The sequence below is a fragment of the Musa acuminata genome, chromosome BXJ1-7 (genome assembly GCF_036884655.1).
Source record: "Musa acuminata AAA Group cultivar baxijiao chromosome BXJ1-7, Cavendish_Baxijiao_AAA, whole genome shotgun sequence".
In the NCBI taxonomy this organism is placed as follows: domain Eukaryota; kingdom Viridiplantae; phylum Streptophyta; class Magnoliopsida; order Zingiberales; family Musaceae; genus Musa; species Musa acuminata.
The window spans coordinates 34,097,843-34,118,259 of NC_088333.1; the positions used below are offsets into that span (position 1 = coordinate 34,097,843).

A 20,417-nucleotide genomic window follows, 5' to 3' on the forward strand; every position below is an offset into this window, starting at 1 on the left:
CAGTCAGAAACACACCAAGAATCTGATCAAGACATATGTTACGGCATTAGAATATATTAACTCCTCAACTAAAGAATTTGTTTATGATGCACAGGTGCAGTATGGCAGCTTGTCTGCCCAACAATCTACCACTCTCTATGGTGGTTTGCTGGATTTGCACATATATGTTTCAGGTGAAGTAGGAGTGTGCACATGTTGATAATGGCCCTTGAGTACATATGGTCAGCAACACACATCTTGGAGTGATCTCAATGGCAAGATGTTCTGCAGAACAGAAAGATTCCAAAGTATTATATAGTTGGGGTTCCTTCAAGAAACACAAAGAAATTGTCTATATGGCCAAGCTGTGGCCAACCTGGTATGTCTCTGTCTTAGCTCTACTAACCTAAGATTCACCATGATGCGCAGGTCCTGCATGTGGTTGTCACTCTAATATCATATTTGTCACATTTTAAATCTAAATACCATTTGATCAAACCTCCACAAATATGTTTCTTAGAATTTAATATTTGGGAGAGCATAATGTGTCATGTCCTCTTTTTATTAAGCTTATTTATGTCCTTGAGAGAGCTTATTCGTGAGCATACATCGTGGCTGCTTGCAAGTCTAAAAGAATTGAGGTTAGCCATATTCGAACATGGCTCTTTAAAAATTGAATTATGTAAGAAAGATCATTTTTAACACCAAAAAAAAATATGCGCTCTGGTCAGCCATAAAGAACCAAAATATTGAGCTCAGGTTGTAGAAGTATTTTTTGCAAGTTATTAGAAGCATTTTTCTGAAATTCTTACATTTATGCTAATTAAATATGGTTTGAAACAGACACATATTTTTAGAAGCAACCCTGAAAAGAATAGGGAAAAAAATTATTGTCAATCGCTATTACGGGAAATGGGTAACAATATAAAGTGCATTGTAACTCTTTTCAAAATTGATACAATATACAGTCATTAGCAGTTCCTCTAAAATGCAGATGCTAATGAGGGCATGCGAGCAAAAATGCTGTTGAGATCATTACAGGCTTAGGATGTTAAGAAGAGAGACTCTATTTTTTATTAGTCTTCTAAATAAGCATTCTAATCCTGTTTCAATATCTTCGATGCTGTTTTGTAATGTCCGCAGCTGATTTTGTGCCCTCTGCATCTTCCCTTCATTATCTTCAATTTCCTCTTGGTCGCCCTCACAGGCCACTTTCCTCTTTTGCAATGCCTTTGAGATAAGAGACCATCTGCTAGCTTTGCCTTGCGGCGTCGGCATGGACAAGAATTTGAAGATGGACAGGAGAAGGGAAATGGTGATTGCTCTTGCTTCCCTCAGAATCTCGGTCACCATCCATGAGTCCTTGCCGTTGCTACAACATGAGACATCCTTGTCATACATCTGCTTCAGTAATTTGAAGATACTCTTGATACTCTTCTCTGCCTTCTTGTCAAAACGAATGTGAGTATACATCTTGCTCTCTGCAACTGTTACTCCTTGTCTTCTGAGGGCTATTTCAAGCGTTCTGATCTGGTCCTTTGTTGTCATCATGCTGTCTCTCATGATGCCCAGCAAGTCCAGCAGCCTGACAGATCCGTCCAACGCCACTTCCACACTTTCTTTTTCTTGTATGTTGGAATATTTGCTCAAAGGCAAATGGAGAAGCTCCTCGATGCACTCGTACAAACCTCCGAGCGCTCTCAATCCCTCGCATATAGTTTGGGCTGATAAACAGGATTGAGCCACCAAAGACTTGAGCTTCTGCATCTCTTCCTCTACTCTGAGCTTGAGAGGGTGATCTCTAGATGGCATGCTGATGGATCTGACATGGTAAGGCTGATTAGGTGTTGCAGGACAACCAGCCATATCCACCAGCATGTTGTTGGAAGGCCTTTGGAATGGATTGCCAAATTAAGAGTAGAGCAAAAACGATGGGAAGATGTGAACAAGCCTGGAACTTCCCCTACTTATAGTCCCTATTTCATAAAGCAGATGGGAGGCCAGTGAAATCTAACCAGCCGAGCTCAATATGATATGCCAATCTTGCAATTTTGATCTTGTAGCCCCATCTCTGATCAGGTCATATTCACATCTCAATTTTTAATTGCCACTGTGTTCCACATGCTTGTGTCAAGCTTGTGATGGTACACCTCACCTTCTTTATTTTTATACATTGGTGTCATCTGGATCTTGAACACTTTCGTTAAGCAGGTTGATTTCAATGTTTGTTAATGTCCTAGTTCTGAATTTGATGATTTGCACAAATCCAAGATGCACGAGTGTTATGTGTCTACTTGTTAGGTGACACCTTGATGCGAAGGTCAATGATCGAGCAATATCTAATTATTAATACAGGTCACAGACAAATTGGCAAACAATGCAATAACCAACAACCAGAGGAAAGATGATTAATATGTATATTAGTGGTGAGACAATAGCTACGTAATGACAGAACCCACGTGAGTGTTTTCTGAGTTCGTGTGTGTGATCATATTAGTTTCTAAAGTTACTAATACCGTCAGATCTCATTCATAATTCTCAGGCACGATATAAGAAAGGGCACAACTACAAAGAAACATGAAATGAAGTTATAAGGTTATTTTGACTGGTCTGTCATATCTTTGTTATTATGTCAAATTGTTGGCATTACAATGGTGCACAATGATTAGTTATAATGAAAATAGAGAAATAACGGTTTGCATTTGGCCAAAATCTGTTCATGCAATCATAAATCTTTTCGAAGTCAAATATTGATACTTTAGTTTTTCCAATACCATTTTGTAGTTGGTTATATAAATGAAGTCAATGGCCTTTCGTAGTTTATTCAGAAATTTTTCCTTATGTATTTAAACACAGGTCTTCTTTTTGGTCTGTTCGCACCTAAGACTCCTCTCACACTCCATATTGCATTATCTTTATTGATTTATTTATTTCTTTTTGCAAGCAATGATGCCTGTCTATAGTGATATAGTGATATCTCTCCTAACGGATATCAATTTGGTAGCTGCACAACTAATTTGACTCCTCCGTCATCTAATTCACTTGGTAAATCACTGATCATTCAAGCTCTATCTACATTCCACTGCACAACTTTTCAATTTGAAAAATATTTCAGAAGATATCTATGATTGACGGACCAATTCTTGCTTGTGTCATCCATTTTGAGTTGTTGAACAAGAAATCTTAGTTAACTGTGAAGTTAATAAAAAGATTTGAAGTATTGGAATTATTGTATCAGATATTTATATGAATATGGATTGCTATACAAAATGTTGGAGTATGGCTGATATGGTAATCTACTAAAATTGTCATGCTGATCATAGGGTGCATCGTCATGCCTTTCTGAAACCAGGTTCTTAAGCAGATGAACAATGCTCTGAATGATCTACGTGAACACTCGCAAACTTCAGTGCTATGCTCTAGCATTTGCATTCTATTATGGAACTCACTACCCTGTAATAATAATCATGATACTCTTTGCAGGATACATACTTGAAAGAAGCATGATATGTCCCTTTTCCATCCCTCTACTTCCTGTCGCGTGCCACATAACCTCTTTTTCCGTGCATTGAAGAGAAACGACCACCTGCAAGTCTTCATTCTCCCTGTCTGCATTGTCAAGAAAGATGACAGCAGATGAAGCAGAGGTAGTTGTGATTGGATTGAGATCCCCAGAGATTCTACCCACCATAGTTATGTCACAATCCTTATCAACACATTTGCCCTTAATCTGCTTCAGTGATCTAGAGAATAACATCACATTGTTGTCTGCCTTCTTAGCAAAGCGAATGTGAGCATTCACTTCTTCGAGCGCAGCATCATCTCATCTTGGATGTGTTTTTTTACTGTGGCCAGGCTGTCTTTCGAATTACCACATAAATCCGGCATCGACTCATCTTCCAGCCATTTCCACTGCATGTAAAAGTGAAGGCTTGGTTGCATGGCGACTGAACAAGCCCCTCATTGATTCGTGTGCAACTGCAAACTCTCTGAACCACTTGAATATATTGAAAGGCATATCAGCATAACAACTGAAGAAGCGGAAAGGAAATGAGCGTGGGGTTTCATTCTTTTGCTCGTCTGCTTTGAAGACATCAACATCCACATCTTTAGGTTGGTCTGATGGGAAACTACAAGAATAGCGGTATTTCTTTTCTTTACTCTCCCACTCTTTCGTGAGTTGCAAGGTGCTGCTATACCATGTGATGTCAAGCTGGTTCTTGGCTTGCAATGTATTTCTTTTACTAACATATTCCAAATAGGTCAGCGGTCATTTCTGTTTCTGTAATTCTTGAATAAATGGATGCCTGGCACTTTGTTCATCGCCCAACATGTCATGTCCCATCAATTAGCAGCAAGATGCAAGACCAGAGACTAACAACTATTACATGGTTCAACGTAGTCAGAAACACAAAGAATCTGATCAAGACATATGTTACGGCATTAGAATATATTAACTCCTCAACTAAAGTATTTGTTTATGATGCACAGGTGCAGTATGGCTGCTTGTCTGCCCAACAATCTACCACTCTCTATGGTGGTTTGCTGGATGTGCACATATATGTTTTAGGTGAAGTAGGAGTGTGCACATGTTTATAACGGCCCTTGAGTACATATGGTCAGCAACGCACATCTTGGAGTGATCTCAATGGCAAGATGTTCTGCAGAACAGAAAGATTCCAAAGTATTATATAGTTGGGTTTCCTTCAAGAAACACAAAGAAGTTGTGTATATGGTCAAGCTGTGGCCAACCTGGTATGTCTAATTCTTAGCTCTACTAACCTAGGATTCACCATGATGCGCAGGTCCTGCATGTGGTTGTCACTCTAATATCCGATTTGTCACATTTTAAATCAAAATACCATTTGATCAAACTGCCACAAATATGTTTCTTAGAATTTACTATTTGGGAGAACATAATGTGTCATGTCCTCTTTTTATTATGCTTATTTATGTCCTTGCGAGAGCTTATTCATGAGCTTATATCGCGGCTGCTCGCAAGTCTAAGTGAATTGAGGTTAGCCATATTCCAACATGGCTCTTTAAAAATTGAATTATGTAACAAATATCACGTTTAACCCCCAAAAAAAGTATGAGCTCAGGTGAGCCATAATGAATCAAAATATTGAGCTCAGGTTGTAGAAGTATTTTTTGCAAGTTATTAGAAGCATTTTTCCGAAATTCTTACATTTATGCTTATTAAAAATGGTTTGAAACCGATACATATTTTTAGAAGCAACAACGAAAAGAATAGGGAAATGAAATTATTGTCAATCACTATTACGGGAAACGGGAAACAGTATAGAGTGCATTGTATGTCTTTTCCAAAATTGATACAATATACAGTCATTAGCAGTTCCTCTAAAATGCAGATGCTAATGAGGGCATGCGAGCAAAAATGCTGTTGAGATCATTACAGGCTTAGGATGTTAAGAAGAGAGACTCTATTTTCGATTAGTCTTCTAAATAAGCATTCTAATCCTGTTTCAATATCTTCGATGCTGATTTGTAATGTCCGCAACTGATTTTGTGCCCTCTGTATCTTCCCATCATTATCTTCAATTTCCTCTTGGTCGCCCTCACTGGCCACTTTCCTCTTTTGCAATGCCTTTGAGATAAGAGACCATTTGCTAGCTTTGCCTTGCGGCGTCGGCATGGACAAGAATTTGAAGATGGACTGGAGAAGGGAAATGGTGATTGCTCTTGCTTCCCTCAGAATCTCGGTCACCATCCATGAGTCCTTGCCGTTGGTACAACATGAGCCATACTTGTCATCCATCTGCTTCAGTAATTTGAAGATACTCTTGATACCCTTCTCTGCCTTCTTGTCAAAACGAATGTGAGTATACATCTTGCTCTCTGCAACTGTTACTCCTTGCCTTCTGAGGGCTATTTCAAGCGTTCTGATCTGGTCCTTTGTTGTCATCATGCTGTCTCTCATGATGCCCAGCAAGTCAAGCAGCCTGACAGATCCGTCCAACTCCACTTCCACACTTTCTTTTTCTTGTATGTTGGAATATTTGCTCATAGGCAAGGGGAGAAGCTCCTCGATGCACTCGTAGAAACCTCCGAGCGCTCTCAATCCCTCGCATATAGTTTGGGCTGATAAACAGGATTGAGCCACCAAAGACTTGAGCTTCTGCTTCTCTTCCTCTATTCTGAGCTTGAGAGGGTGATCTCTAGATGGCATGCTGATGGATCTGACATGGTAAGGCTGATTAGGTGTTGCAGGACAACCAGCCATATCCACCAGTATGTTGTTGGAAGGCCTTTGGAATGGATTGCCAAATGAAGAGTAGAGCCAAAACGATGGGAAGATGTGAACAAGCCTGGAACTTCCCCTACTTATAGTCCCTATTTCATAAAGCAAATGGGAGGCAAGTGGATTATAACCAGCCGAGCTCAATATGATATGCCAATCTTGCAATTTGGATCTTGTAGCCTCATCTCTGATCAGGTCTTATTCACATCTCAATTTTTAAATGTCACTGTGTTCCACATGCTTGTGTCAAGCTTGTGATGGTACACCTCACCATCTTTATTTTTATACATTGGTGTCATCTGGATCTTTAACACTTTCTTTCAGCAGGTTGATTTCAATATTTGTTAATGTCCTAGTTCTGAATTTGATGATTGCACAAATCCAAGATGCACGAGTGTTATGTGTCTGCTTGTTAGGTGACACCTTGATGCGAAGGTCAATGATCGAGCAATATCTAATATTTAATACAGGTCACAGACAAATTGGCAAACAATGCAATAACCAACAACCATAGGAAAGATGATTAATATGTATACTAGTGGTGAGACAATAGCTAATTAATGACATAACCCACGTAAGCGTTTTCTGAGTTCGTGTGTGTGATCATTTTAGTTTCTGAAGTCAGATCTCATTCATAATTCTCAGGCACGATATAAGAAAGGGCACAACTACAAAGAAACATGAAATGCAGTTATAAGGTTATTATGACAGGTCTGTCATATCTTTGTTATTATGTCAAATTGTTGGCATTACAATGGTGCACAATGATTAGTTATAATGGAAAATAGAGAAATAACGGTTTGCATTTGGCCAAAATCTGTTCATGCAATCATAAATCTTTTCGAAGACAAATATTGATACTTTAGTTTTTCCAAAACCATTTTGTAGTTGGTTATCTAAATGAAGTCAATGGCCTTTCATAGTTTATTCAGAAATTTTTCCTTATGTATTTAAACACTGGTCATCTTTTTGGTCTGTCCGCAACTAAGACTCCTCTCACACTCCATATTGCATTATCTTTATTGATTTATTTATTTCTTTTTGCAAGCAATGATGCCTGTCTATAGTGATATAGTGATATCTCTCCTAACAGATATCAATTTGGTAGCTGCACAACTAATTCGACTCCTCCGTCATCTAATTCACATGGTAAATCACTGATCATTCAAGCTCTATCTACATTCCACTGCACAACTTTTCAATTTGAAAAATATTTCAGAAGATATCTATGATTGATGGACCAATTCTTGCTTGTGTCATCCATTTTGAGTTGTTGCACAAGAAATCTTAGTTAACTGTGAAGTTAATAAAAAGATTTGAAGTATTGGAATTATTGTATCAGATATTTATATGAATATGGATTGCTATACAAAATGTTGGAGTAAGGCTGATATGGTAATCTACTAAAATTGTCATGCTGATCATAGGGTGCATCGTCATGCCTTTCTGAAACCAGGTTCTTAAGCAGATGAACAATGCTCTGAATGATCTACGTGAACACTCACAAACTTCAGTGCTATGCTCTAGCATTTGCATTCTATTATGGAACTCACTACCCTGTAATAATAGTCATGATACTCTTTGCAGGATACGTACCTGAAAGAAGCATGATATGTCCCTTTTCCATCCCTCTACTTCCTGTCGCGTGCCACATAACCTCTTTTTCCGTGCATTGAAGAGAAACGACCACCTGCAAGTCTTCATTCTACCTGTCTGCATTGTCAAGAAAGATGACACCAAATGAAGCAGAGGCAGTTGTGATTGGAATCAGATCCCCAGAGATTCTACCCACCATAGGTATGTCACAATCCTTATCAACACATTTTCCCTTAATCTGCTTCAGTGATCTAGAGAATAACATCACATTGTTGTCTGCCTTCTTAGCAAAGCGAATGTGAGCATTCACTTCTTCTAGCGCAGCATCATCTCATCTTTGATGTGTTTTTTTACTGTGGCCAGGCTGTCTTTCGAATTACCACATAAATCCGGCATCGACTCATCTTCCAGCCATTTCCACTGCATGTAAAAGTGAAGGCTTGGTTGCATGGCGACTGAACAAGCCCCTCGTTGATTCGTGTGCAGCTGCAATCTCTCTCAACCACTTGAATATATTGAAAGGAATATCAGCATAACAACTGAAGAAGCGGAAAGGAAATGAGCGTGGGGTTTCATTCTTTTGCTCGTCTGCTTTTAAGACATCAACATCCACATCTTTAGGTTGGTCAGATGGGAAACGACAAGAATAGCGGTATTTCTTTTCTTTAGTCTCCCACTCTTTCGTGAGTTGCTAGGTGCTGCTATCCCATGTGATGTCAAGGTGGTTCTTGGCTTGCAATGTATTTCTTTTACTGACATCTTCCAAATAGGTCAGCGGTCATTTCTGTTTCTGTAATTCTTGAAGAAATGGATGCCTGGCACTTTGTTCATCGCCCAACATGTCATGTCCCATCAATTACCAGCAAGATGCAAGACCTGAGACTAACAACTTTTATATGGTTCAATGCAGTCAGAACCACACAATGAATCTGATCAAGACATATGTTACGGCATTAGAATATATTAACTCCTCAACTAAAGTATTTGTTTATGATGCACAGGTGCTGTATAGCAGCTTGTCTGCCCAACAATCTACCACTCTCTATGGTGGTTTGCTGGATCTGCACATATATGTTTTAGGTGAAGTAGGAGTGTGCAGATGTTGATTATGGCCCTTGAGTACATATAGTCAGCAACACACATCTTGGAGTGATCTCAATGGCAAGATGTTCTGCAGAACAGGAAGATTCCAAAGTATTATATAGTTGGGGTTCCTTCAAGGAACACAAAGAAGTTGTGTATATGGTCAAGCTGTGGCCAACCTGGTATGTCTCTGTCTTAGCTCTACTAACCTAAGATTCACCATTATGCGCAGGTCCTGCATGTGGTTGTCACTCGAATATCATATTTGTGACATTTTAAATCTAAATACCATTTGATCAAACCTCCACAAATATGTTTCTTAGAATTTAATATTTGGGAGAGCATAATGTGTCATGTTCTCTTTTTATTAAGCTTATTTATGTCCTTGAGTGAGGTTATTCGTGAGCTTACATCGCGGCTGCTCGCAAGTCTAAAAGAATTGAGGTTAGCCATATTCCAACATGTCTCTTAAAAAATTGAATTATGTAAGAAAGATCATGTTTAACACCCAAAAAAAGTATGAGCTCTGGTCAGCCATAAAGAACAAAAATTTTGAGCTCAGGTTGTAGAAGTATTTTTTGCAAGTTATTAGAAGCATTTTTTTGAAATTCTTACATTTATGCTTATTAAATATTGTTTGAAATAGACACATATTTTTAGAAGCAACAATGAAAAGAATAGGGAAAAGAAATTATTGTCAATCACAATTACGGGAAACGGGAAACAGTATAGAGTGCATTGTATTTCTTTTACAAAATTGATACAATATACAGTCATTAGCAGTTCCTCTAAAATGCAGATGCTAATGAGGGCATGCGAGCAAAAAGGCTGTTGAGATCATTACAGGCTTCGGATATTAAGAAGAGAGACTCTATTTTTTATTAGTCTTCTAAATAAGCATTCTAATCCTGTTTCAATATCTTCGATGCTGTTTTGTAATGTCCGCAACTGATTTTGTGCCCTCTGTATCTTCCCATCATTATCTTCAATTTCCTCTTGCTCGCCCTCACAGGCCACTTTCCTCTTTTGCAATGCCTTTGAGATCAGAGACCATCTGCTAGCTTTGCCTTGCGGCCTCGGCATGGACAAGAATTTGAAGATGGACTGGAGAAGGGAAATGGTGATTGCTCTTGCTTCCCTCAGAATCTCGGTCACCATCCATGAGTCCTTGCCGTTGGTACAACATGAGACATACTTGTCATCCATCTGCTTCAGTAATTTGAAGATACTCTTGATACCCTTCTCTGCCTTCTTGTCAAAACGAATGTGAGTATACATCTTGCTCTCTGCAACTGTTACTCCTTGTCTTCTGAGGGCTATTACAAGCGTTCTGATTTGGTCCTTTGTTGTCATCATGCTGTCTCTCATGATGCCCAGCAAGTCCAGTAGCCTGACAGATCCGTCCAACTCCACTTCCACACTTTCTTTTTCTTGTATGTTGGAATATTTGCTCATAGGCAAGTGGAGAAGCTCCTCGATGCACTCGTACAAACCTCCGAGCGCTCTCAATCCCTCGCATATAGTTTGGGCTGATAAACAGGATTGAGCCACCAAAGACTTGAGCTTCTGCATCTCGTCCTCTACTCCGAGCTTGAGAGGGTGATCTCTAGATGGCATGCTGATGGATCTGACATGGTAAGGCTGATTAGGTGTTGCAGGATAACCAGCCATATCCACCCGTATGTTGTTGGAAGGCCTTTGGAATGGATTGCCAAATGAAGAGTAGAGCAAAAACGATGGGAAGATGTGAACAAGCCTGGAACTTCCCCTACTTATAGTCCCTATTTCATAAAGCAGATGGGAGGCAAGTGGAATCTAACCAGCTGAGCTCAATATGATCTGCCAATCTTGCAATTTGGATCTTGTAGCCTCATCTCTGATCAGGTCATACTCACATCTCAATTTTTAAATGCCACTGTGTTCCACATGCTTGTGTCAAGCTTGTGATGGTACACATCACCATCTTTATTTTTATACATTGGTGTCATCTGGATCTTGAACACTTTCTTTAAGCAGCTTGATTTCAATATTTGTTAATGTCCTAGTTCTGAATTTGTTGATTTGCACAAATCCAAGATGCACGAGTGTTATGTGTTGGCTTGTTAGGTGACACCTTGATGCAAAGGTCAATGATCGAGCAATATCTAATCATTAATACAGGTCACAGACAAATTGGCATACAATGCAATAACCAACAACCAGAGGAAAGATGATTAATATGTATACTAGTAGCTAATTAATGACAGAACCCACGTGAGTGTTTTCTGAGTTCGTGTGTGTGATCATATTGGCTTCTGAAGTTACTAATACCGTCAGATCTCAGTCTTAATTCTCAGGCAAGATATAAGAAATGGCACAACTACAAAGAAACATGAAATGCAGTTATAAGGTTATTATGACAGGTCTGTCATATCTTTGTTATTATGACAAATTGTTGGCATTACAATGGTGCACAATGATTAGTTATAATGGAAAATAGAGAAATAACGGTTAGCATTTGGCCAAAATCTGTTCACGCTATCATAAATCTTTTCGAGGACAAATATTGATACTTTAGTTTGTCCAAAACCATTTTGTAGTTGGTTATCTAAATGAAGTCAATGGCCTTTCGTAGTTTATTCAGAAAGTTTTCCTCATGTATTTCAACACAGGTCATCTTTTTGGTCTGTCCACACCTAAGACTCCTCTCACACTCCATATTGCCTTATCTTTATTGATTTATTTATTTCTTTTTGCAAGCAATTATGCCTGCCTATAGTGATATAGTGATGTCTCTACTAACAGATTTCAATTTTCTAGCTGCACATATACTTTGACTCCTGCGTCATCTAATTCACATGGTAAATCACTGATCATTCAAAGCTCCACCTACATTCCACTACACAAACTTTTCAATTTGAAAAATATATCAGAAGATTTCTCTGATTGATGGACCAATTCTTGCTTGTGTCATCCATTTTGAGTTGTTCAACAAGAAATCTGAGTTAACTGTGAAGACAACAACATGATTTGAAGTATTGGAATTATTGTATCAGATATTTAATATGAAAACGGATTGCTATACAAAATGTTGAAGTGAGGCTGATATGGTAATCTACTAAAATTGTTATGCTGATCATAGTGTACATCGTCATGCCTTTCTGAACCCAGGTAGTTAAGCAGATGAACAATGCTCTGAATGATCTGCGTGAACACTCGCAAACTTCAGTTCTATGCTCTAGCAATTGCATTCTATTATGGAACTCACTACCCTGTAATATTAATCATGACACTCTTTGCCGGATACGTACTTTAAAGAAGCATGATATGTCCCATTTCCATCCCTCTTCTTCCTGTCGCGTGCCACGTAAAATCTTTTTCAGTGCACTGGAGAGAAACGACCACCAGCAAGTCTTCAATCTCCCTGTCTGCATTGTCAAGAAAGATGACACCAGATGAGCAGATGCAGTTGTGATTGGATTCATTTCCCCGGAGAATCTACCCACCATAGGTATGTCACAATCCTTATCAACACATTTTCCCTTAAACTGCTTCAGTGATCTCGAGAATTACATCACATTGTTGTCTGCCTTCTTAGCAAAGCGAAAGTGAGCATTCACTTCTTCTTCGAGCGCAGCATCATCTCATCTTGGATGTGTTTTTTGACTGTGGCCAGGCTGTCTTTCGAATTACCGCATAAATCCAGCATCAACTCATCTTCCAGCCATTTCCGCTGCATATAAAATTGAAGGCTTGGTTGCATGGTGACTGAACAAGCCCCTCATTGATTCTTGTGCAGCTGCAATCTCTCTCAACCACTTGAATATATTGAAAGGCATATCAGCATAATAACTGATGAAGAGGAAAGGAAATGTGTGTGGGGTTTCATTCTTTTACTCCCCTGCATATAAGCCAACAACATCCGCATCTTTAGGTTGGTCAGATGGGAAACGACAAGAATAGCGGTATTTCTTTTCTTTACTCTCCCACTCTTTTGTGAGTTGCAATGTAATTCTTTTACTGACATTTTCCAAATAGGTTAGCGATCATTTCTGTTTCTGTAATTCTTGAAGAAATGGATGCCTGGCACTTTGTTCATCACACAACATGTCATGTCCCATCAAGTAGCAGCAAGATGCAAGACCAGAGACTAACAACTATTACATGGTTCATCGTAGTCAGAAACACAAAGAATCTGATCAAGACATATGTTACGGCATTAGAATATATTAACTCCTCAACTAAAGTATTTGTTTATGATGCACAGGTGCAGTATGGCTGCTTGTCTGCCCAACAATCTACCACTCTCTATGGTGGTTTGCTGGATCTGCACATATATGTTTTAGGTGAAGTAGGAGTGTGCACATGTTGATAATGGCCCTTGAGTACATATGGTCAGCAACGCACATCTTGCAGTGATCTAAATGGCAAGATGTTCTGCAGAACAGAAAGATTCCAAAGTATTATATAGTTGGGTTTCCTTCAAGAAACACAAAGAAGTTGTGTATATGGTCAAGCTGTGGCCAACCTGGTATGTTTCATTCTTAGCTCTACTAACCTAGGATTCACCATGATGCGCCGGTCCTGCATGTGGTTGTCACTCTAATATCCGATTTGTCACATTTTAAATAAAAATACCATTTGATCAAACCGCCACAAATATGTTTCTTAGAATTTACTATTTGGGAGAACATAATGTGTCATGTGCTCTTTTTATTAAGCTTATTTATGTCCTTGCGAGAGCTTATTCATGAGCTTACATCGCGGCTGCTCGCAAGTTTAAGTGAATTGAGGTTAGCCATATTCCAACATGGCTCTTTAAAAATTGAATTATGTAACAAAGATCACGTTTAACACCCAAAAAAAGTATGAGCTCTGGCGAGCCATAATGAATCAAAATATTGAGCTCAGGTTGTAGAAGTATTTTTTGCAAGTTATTAGAAGCATTTTTCTGAAATTCTTACATTTGTGCTTATTAAAAATGGTTTGAAACAGATACATATTTTTAGAAGCAACACTGAAAACAATAGGGAAAAGAAATTATTGTCAATCACTATTACGGGAAACGGGAAACGGTATAGAGTGCATTGTATGTCTTTTCCAAAATTGATACAATATACAGTCATTAGCAGTTCCTCTAAAATGCAGATCCTAATGAGGGCATGCGAGCAAAAATGCTGTTGAGATCATTACAGGCTTAGGATGTTAAGAAGAGAGACTCTATTTTTTATTAGTCTTCTAAATAAGCATTCTAATCCTGTTTCAATATCTTCGATGCTGTTTTGTAATGTCCGCAACTGATTTTGTGCCCTCTGTATCTTCCCATCATTATCTTCAATTTCCTCTTGGTCGCCCTCACAGGCCACTTTCCTCTTTTGCAATGCCTTTGAGATAAGAGACCATCTGCTAGCTTTGCCTTGCGGCGTCGGCATGGACAAGAATTTGAAGATGGACTGGAGAAGGGAAATGGTGATTGCTCTTGCTTCCCTCAGAATCTCGGTCACCATCCATGAGTCCTTGCCGTTGGTACAACATGAGACATACTTGTCATCCATCTGCTTCAGTAATTTGAAGATACTCTTGATACCCTTCTCTGCCTTCTTGTCAAAACGAATGTGAGTATACATCTTGCTCTCTGCAACTGTTACTCCTTGTCTTCTGAGGGCTATTTCAAGCGTTCTGATCTGGTCCTTTGTTGTCATCATGCAGTCTCTCATGATGCCAAGCAAGTCCAGCAGCCTGACAGATCCGTCCAACTCCACTTCCACACTTTCTTTTTCTTGTATGTTGGAATATTTGCTCATAGGCAAGTGGAGAAGCTCCTCGATGCACTCGTACAAACCTCCGAGCGCTCTCAATCCCTCGCATATAGTTTGGGCTGATAAACAGGATTGAGCCACCAAAGACTTGAGCTTCTGCATCTCTTCCTCTACTCTGAGCTTGAGAGGGTGATCTCTAGATGGCATGCTGATGGATCTGACATGGTAAGGCTGATTAGGTGTTGCAGGACAACCAGCCATATCCACCAGTATGTTGTTGGAAGGCCTTTGGAATGGAATGCCAAATGAAGAGTAGATAAAAAACGATGGGAAGATGTGAACAAGCCTGGAACTTCCCCTACTTATAGTCCCTATTTCATAAAGCAGATGGGAGGCAAGTGGAATCTAACCAGCCGAGCTCAATATGATATGCCAATCTTGCAATTTGGATCTTGTAGCCTCATCTCTGATCAGGTCATACTCACATCTCAATTTTTAAATGCCACTGTGTTCCACATGCTTGTGTCAAGCTTGTGATGGTACACCTCACCTTCTTTATTTTTATACATTGGTGTCATCTGGATCTTGAACACTTTCTTTAATCAGGTTGATTTCAATATTTGTTAATGTCCTAGTTCTGAATTTGATGATTTGCACAAATCAAAGATGCACGAGTGTTATGTGTCTACTTGTTAGGTGACACCTTGATGCGAAGGTCAATGATCGAGCAATATCTAATCATTAATACATGTCACAGACAAATTGGCATACAATGCAATAACCAACAGCCAGAGGAAAGATGATTAATATGTATACTAGTGGTGAGACAATAGCTAATTAATGACAGAACCCACGTGAGTGTTTTCTGAGTTCGTGTGTGTGATCATATTAGTTTCTGAAGTTACTAATACTGTCAGATCTCATTCATAATTCTCAGGCAAGATGTAAGAAATGGCACAACTACAAATAAACATGAAATGCAGTTATAAGGTTATTATGACTGGTCTGTCATATCTTTGTTATTATGTCAAATTGTTGGCATTACAATGGTGCACAATGATTAGTTATAGTGGACAATAGAGAAATAACGGTTAGCATTTGGCCAAAATCTGTTCACGCAATCCTAAATCTTTTTGAAGACAAATATTGATACTTTAGTTTTTCCAATACCATTTTGTAGTTGGTTATCTAAATGAAGGCAATGACCTTTCGTAGTTTATTCGGAAATTTTTCCACATGTATTTCAACACAGGTCTTCTTTTTGGTCTGTCCACACCTAAGACTCTTCTCACACTCCATATTGCCTTATCTTTATTGATTTTTTATTTGTTTTTGCAAGCAATGATGCCTGCCTATATAGATATAGTGATGTCTCTACTAACAGATATCAATTTGGTAGCTGCACATATACTTCGACTCCTCCGTCATCTAAATCACATGGTAAATCACTGATCATTCAAAGCTCCATCTACATTCCACTACACAACTTTTCAATTTGAAAAATATTTCAGAAGATATCTATGATTGATGGACCAATTCTTGCTTTTGTCATCCATTTTGAGTTGTTCAACAAGAAACCTGAGTTAACTGTGAAGACAACAACAAGATTTGAAGTATTGAAATTATTGTATCAGATATTTATATGAATACGGATTGCTATACAAAATGTTGGAGTGAGGCTGATATGGTAATCTACTAAAATTGTCATGCTGATCATAGTGTACATCGTCATGCCTTTCTGAACCCAGGTAGTTAAGCAGATGAACAATGCTCTGAATGATCTGTGTGAACACGCAAACTTCAGTGCTATGCTCTAGCATTTGCATTCTATTATGGAACTCACTACCCTGTAATAATAATCATGATACTCTTTGCAGGATACGTACTTTAAAGAAGCATGATATGTCCCATTTCCATCCCTCTACTTCCTGTCGCGTGGCACGTAACATCTTTTTCAGTGCATTGAAGAGAAACGACCACTTGCAAGTCTTCAATCTCCCTGTCTGCATTGTCAAGAAAGATGACACCAGATGAAGCAGATGCAGTTGTGATTGGATTCAGTTCCCCAGAGAATCTACCCACCATAGGTGTGTCACAATCCTTATAAACACATTTGCCCTTAATCTGCTTCAGTGATCTCGAGAATTACATCACATTGTTGTCTGCCATCTTACCAAAGCGAATGTGAGCATTCACTTCTTCTTAGAGCGCAGCATCATCTCTTCTTGGATGTGTTTTTTGACTGTAGCCAGGCTGTCTTTCGAATTACCACATAAATCCAGCATCAACTCATCTTCCAGCCATTTCCACTGCATGTGAAAGTGAAGGCTTGGTTGCATGGCAACTGAACAAACCCCTCATTGATTCTTGTGCAGCTGCAATCTCTCTCAAAGGCATATCAGCATAATAACTGAAGAAGAGGAAAGGAAATGTGTGTGGGGTTTCATTCTTTTGCTCCCCTGCATATAAGCCAACAACATCCCCATCTTTAGGTTGGTAAGATGGGAAATGACAAGAATAGCTGTATTTCTTTTCTTTACTCTCCCACTCTTTCGTGAGTTGCTAGGTGCTGCTATCCCACGTGATGTCAAGGTGGTTCTTGGCTTGCAATGTAATTCTTTTACTGACATCTTCCAAATAGGTTAGTGATCATTTCTGTTTCCGTAATTCTTGAAGAAATGGATTCCTGGCACTTTGTTTATCACCCAACATGTCATGTCCGATCAATTACAAGCAAGGTGCAAGAGCAGAGACTAACAAGTATTACATGGTTCAACGCTGTCAGAAACACACAAAGAATCTGATCAAGACATATGTTACGGCATTAGAATATATTAACTCCTCAACTAAAGTATTTGTTTATGATGCACAGGTGCAGTATGGCTGCTTGTCTGCCCAACAATCTACCACTCTCTATGGTGGTTTGCTGGATCTGCACATATATGTTTTAGGTGAAGTAAGAGTGTGCACATGTTGATAATGGCCCTTGAGTACATATGGTCAGCAACGCACATCCAGGAGTGATCTCAATGGCAAGATGTTCTGCAGAACAGAAAGATTCCAAAGTATTATATAGTTGGGGTTCCATCAAGAAACACAAAGAAGTTGTGTATATGGTCATGCTGTGGCCAACCTGGTATGTCTCATTCTTAGCTCTACTAACCTAAGATTCACCATGATGTGCAGGTCCTGCATGTGGTTGTTACTCTAATATCATATTTGTCACATTTTAAATCTAAATACCATTTGATGAAACCTCCACAAATATGTTTCTTAGAATTTACTATTTGAGAGAACATAATGTGTCATGTCCTCTTTTTATTAAGCTTATTTATGTCCTTGAGAGAGCTTATTCATGAATTTACATCGCGGCTGCTCGCAGGTCTAAGTGAATTGAGGTTAGCCATATTCCAACATGGCTCTTTAAAAATTGAATTATGTAACAAAGATCACGTTTAACACCCAAAAAAAGTATGAGCTCTGGTGAGCCATGATGAATCCAAATTTGAGCTCAGGTTGTAGAAGTATTTTTTGCAAGTTATTAGAAGCGTTTTTCTGAAATTCTTACATTTATGCTTATTAAAAATGGTTTGAATCAGACACATATTTTTAGAAGCTACCCTGAAAAGAATAGGGAAAAAAATTATTGTCAATCACTACTACGGGAAATGGGAAACAATATAGAGTGCATTGTAACTCTTTTACAAAATTGATACAATATACAGTCATTAGCAGTTCCTCTAAAATGCAGATGCTAATGAGGGCATGCGAGCAAAAAGGCTGTTGAGATCATTACAGGCTTAGGATGTTAAGAAGAGAGACTCTATTTTTGATTAGTCTTCTAAATAAGCATTCTAATCCTGTTTCAATATCTTCGATGCTGTTTTGTAATGTCTGCAACTGATTTTGTGCCCTCTGTATCTTCCCATCATTATCTTCAATTTCCTCTTGCTCGCCCTCACAGGCCACTTTCCTCTTTTGCAATGCCTTTGAGATAAGAGACCATCTGCTAGCTTTGCCTTGCGGCCTCGGCAAGGACAAGAATTTGAAGATGGACTGGAGAAGGGAAATGGTGATTGTTCTTGCTTCCCTCAGAATCTCGGTCACCATCCATGAGTCCTTGCCGTTGGTACAACATGAGACATACTTGTCATCCATCTGCTTCAGTAATTTGAAGATACTCTTGATACCCTTCTCTGCCTTCTTGTCAAAACGAATGTGAGTATACATCTTGCTCTCTGCAACTGTTACTCCTTGTCTTCTGAGGGCTATTTCAAGCGTTCTGATCTGGTCCTTTGTTGTCATCATGCAGTCTCTCATGATGCCAAGCAAGTCCAGCAGCCTGACAGATCCGTCCAACTCCACTTCCACACTTTCTTTTTCTTGTATGTTGGAATATTTGCTCATAGGCAAGTGGAGAAGCTCCTCGATGCACTCGTACAAACCTCCGAGCGCTCTCAATCCCTCGCATATAGTTTGGGCTGATAAACAGGATTGAGCCACCATAGACTTGAGCTTCTGCATCTCTTCCTCTACTCCGAGCTTGAGAGGGTGATCTCTAGATGGCATGCTGATGGATCTGACATGGTAAGACTGATCAGGTGTTGCAGGACAACCAGCCATATCCACCAGTATGTTTTTGGAAGGCCTTTGGAATGGATTGCCAAATGAAGAGTAGAGCAAAAACGATGGGAAGATGTGAACAAGCCTGGAACTTCCCCTACTTATAGTCCCTATTTCATAAAGCAGATGGGAGGCAAGTGGAATCTAACCAGCCGAGCTCAATATGATATGCCAATCTTGCAATTTGGATTTTGTAGCATCATCTCTGATCAGGTCATACTCACATCTCAATTTTTAAATGCCACTGTGTTCCACATGCTTGTGTCAAGCTTGTGATGGTACACCTCACTATCTTTATTTTTATACATTGGTGTCATCTGGATCTTGAACACTTTCTTTAAGCTGGTTGATTTCAATATTTGTTAATGTCCTAGTTCTGAATTTGATGATTTGCACAAATCCAAGATGCACGAGTGTTATGTGTCTGCTTGTTAGGTGACACCTTGATGCGAAGGTCAATGATCGAGCAATATCTAATCATTAATACAGGTCACAGACAAATTGGCATACAATGCAATAACCAACAACCAGAAGAAAGATGATTAATATGTATACTAGTGGTGAGACTAGCTAATTAATGACAGAACCCACGTGAGTGTTTTCTGAGTTCTTGTGTGTGATCATATTAGTTTCTGAAGTTACTAATACCATCAGATCTCAGTCATAATTCTCAGGCAAGATATAAGAAATGGCACAACTACAAAGAAACATGAAATGCAGTTATAAGTTATGGAACTCACTACCCTGTAATAATAGTCATGATACTCTTTGCAGGATACGTACTTTAAAGAAGCATGATATGTCCCATTTCCATCCCTCTACTTCCTGTCGCGTGGCACGTAACATCTTTTTCAGTGCATTGAAGAGAAACGACCACTTGCAAGTCTTCAATCTCCCTGTCTGCATTGTCAAGAAAGATGACACCAGATGAAGCAGATGCAGTTGTGATTGGATTCAGTTCCCCAGAGAATCTACCCACCATAGGTGTGTCACAATCCTTATAAACACATTTGCCCTTAATCTGCTTCAGTGATCTCGAGAATTACATCACATTGTTGTCTGCCATCTTACCAAAGCGAATGTGAGCATTCACTTCTTCTCAGAGCGCAGCATCATCTCATCTTGGATGTGTTTTT

General features: G+C 39.1%; 1 protein-coding gene and 1 long non-coding RNA gene across 3 annotated transcripts; one reads left to right on the forward strand and one right to left on the reverse strand.

The window, feature by feature from the left end:
* Window positions 1–981: 981 nt before the first annotated feature.
* LOC108951907 (uncharacterized) lies at window positions 982–19,639 on the forward strand. Of its 2 annotated transcripts, XR_010515160.1 has the most exons (16): window positions 982–1,440; window positions 1,552–2,058; window positions 3,463–3,671; window positions 3,835–4,734; window positions 7,335–7,390; window positions 7,829–8,038; window positions 8,201–9,102; window positions 9,933–10,804; window positions 12,071–12,410; window positions 12,576–12,864; window positions 13,167–13,430; window positions 14,261–14,514; window positions 14,609–15,132; window positions 16,536–16,745; window positions 17,034–17,794; window positions 18,623–19,639. It is a non-coding gene; the product is annotated as an uncharacterized LOC108951907 (long non-coding RNA). The 2 variants fall into 2 exon arrangements; XR_010515161.1 differs by lacking the exon at window positions 7,335–7,390 and having other exon boundaries at window positions 983–1,440.
* Window positions 5,200–6,274, reverse strand: LOC135679080 (uncharacterized). Its single transcript, XM_065192483.1, has one exon. It carries the CDS (start codon window positions 6,221–6,223, stop codon window positions 5,393–5,395), a length of 831 nt encoding a protein of 276 aa, XP_065048555.1. The 5' UTR covers window positions 6,224–6,274; the 3' UTR covers window positions 5,200–5,392.
* Window positions 19,640–20,417: the final 778 nt, after the last annotated feature.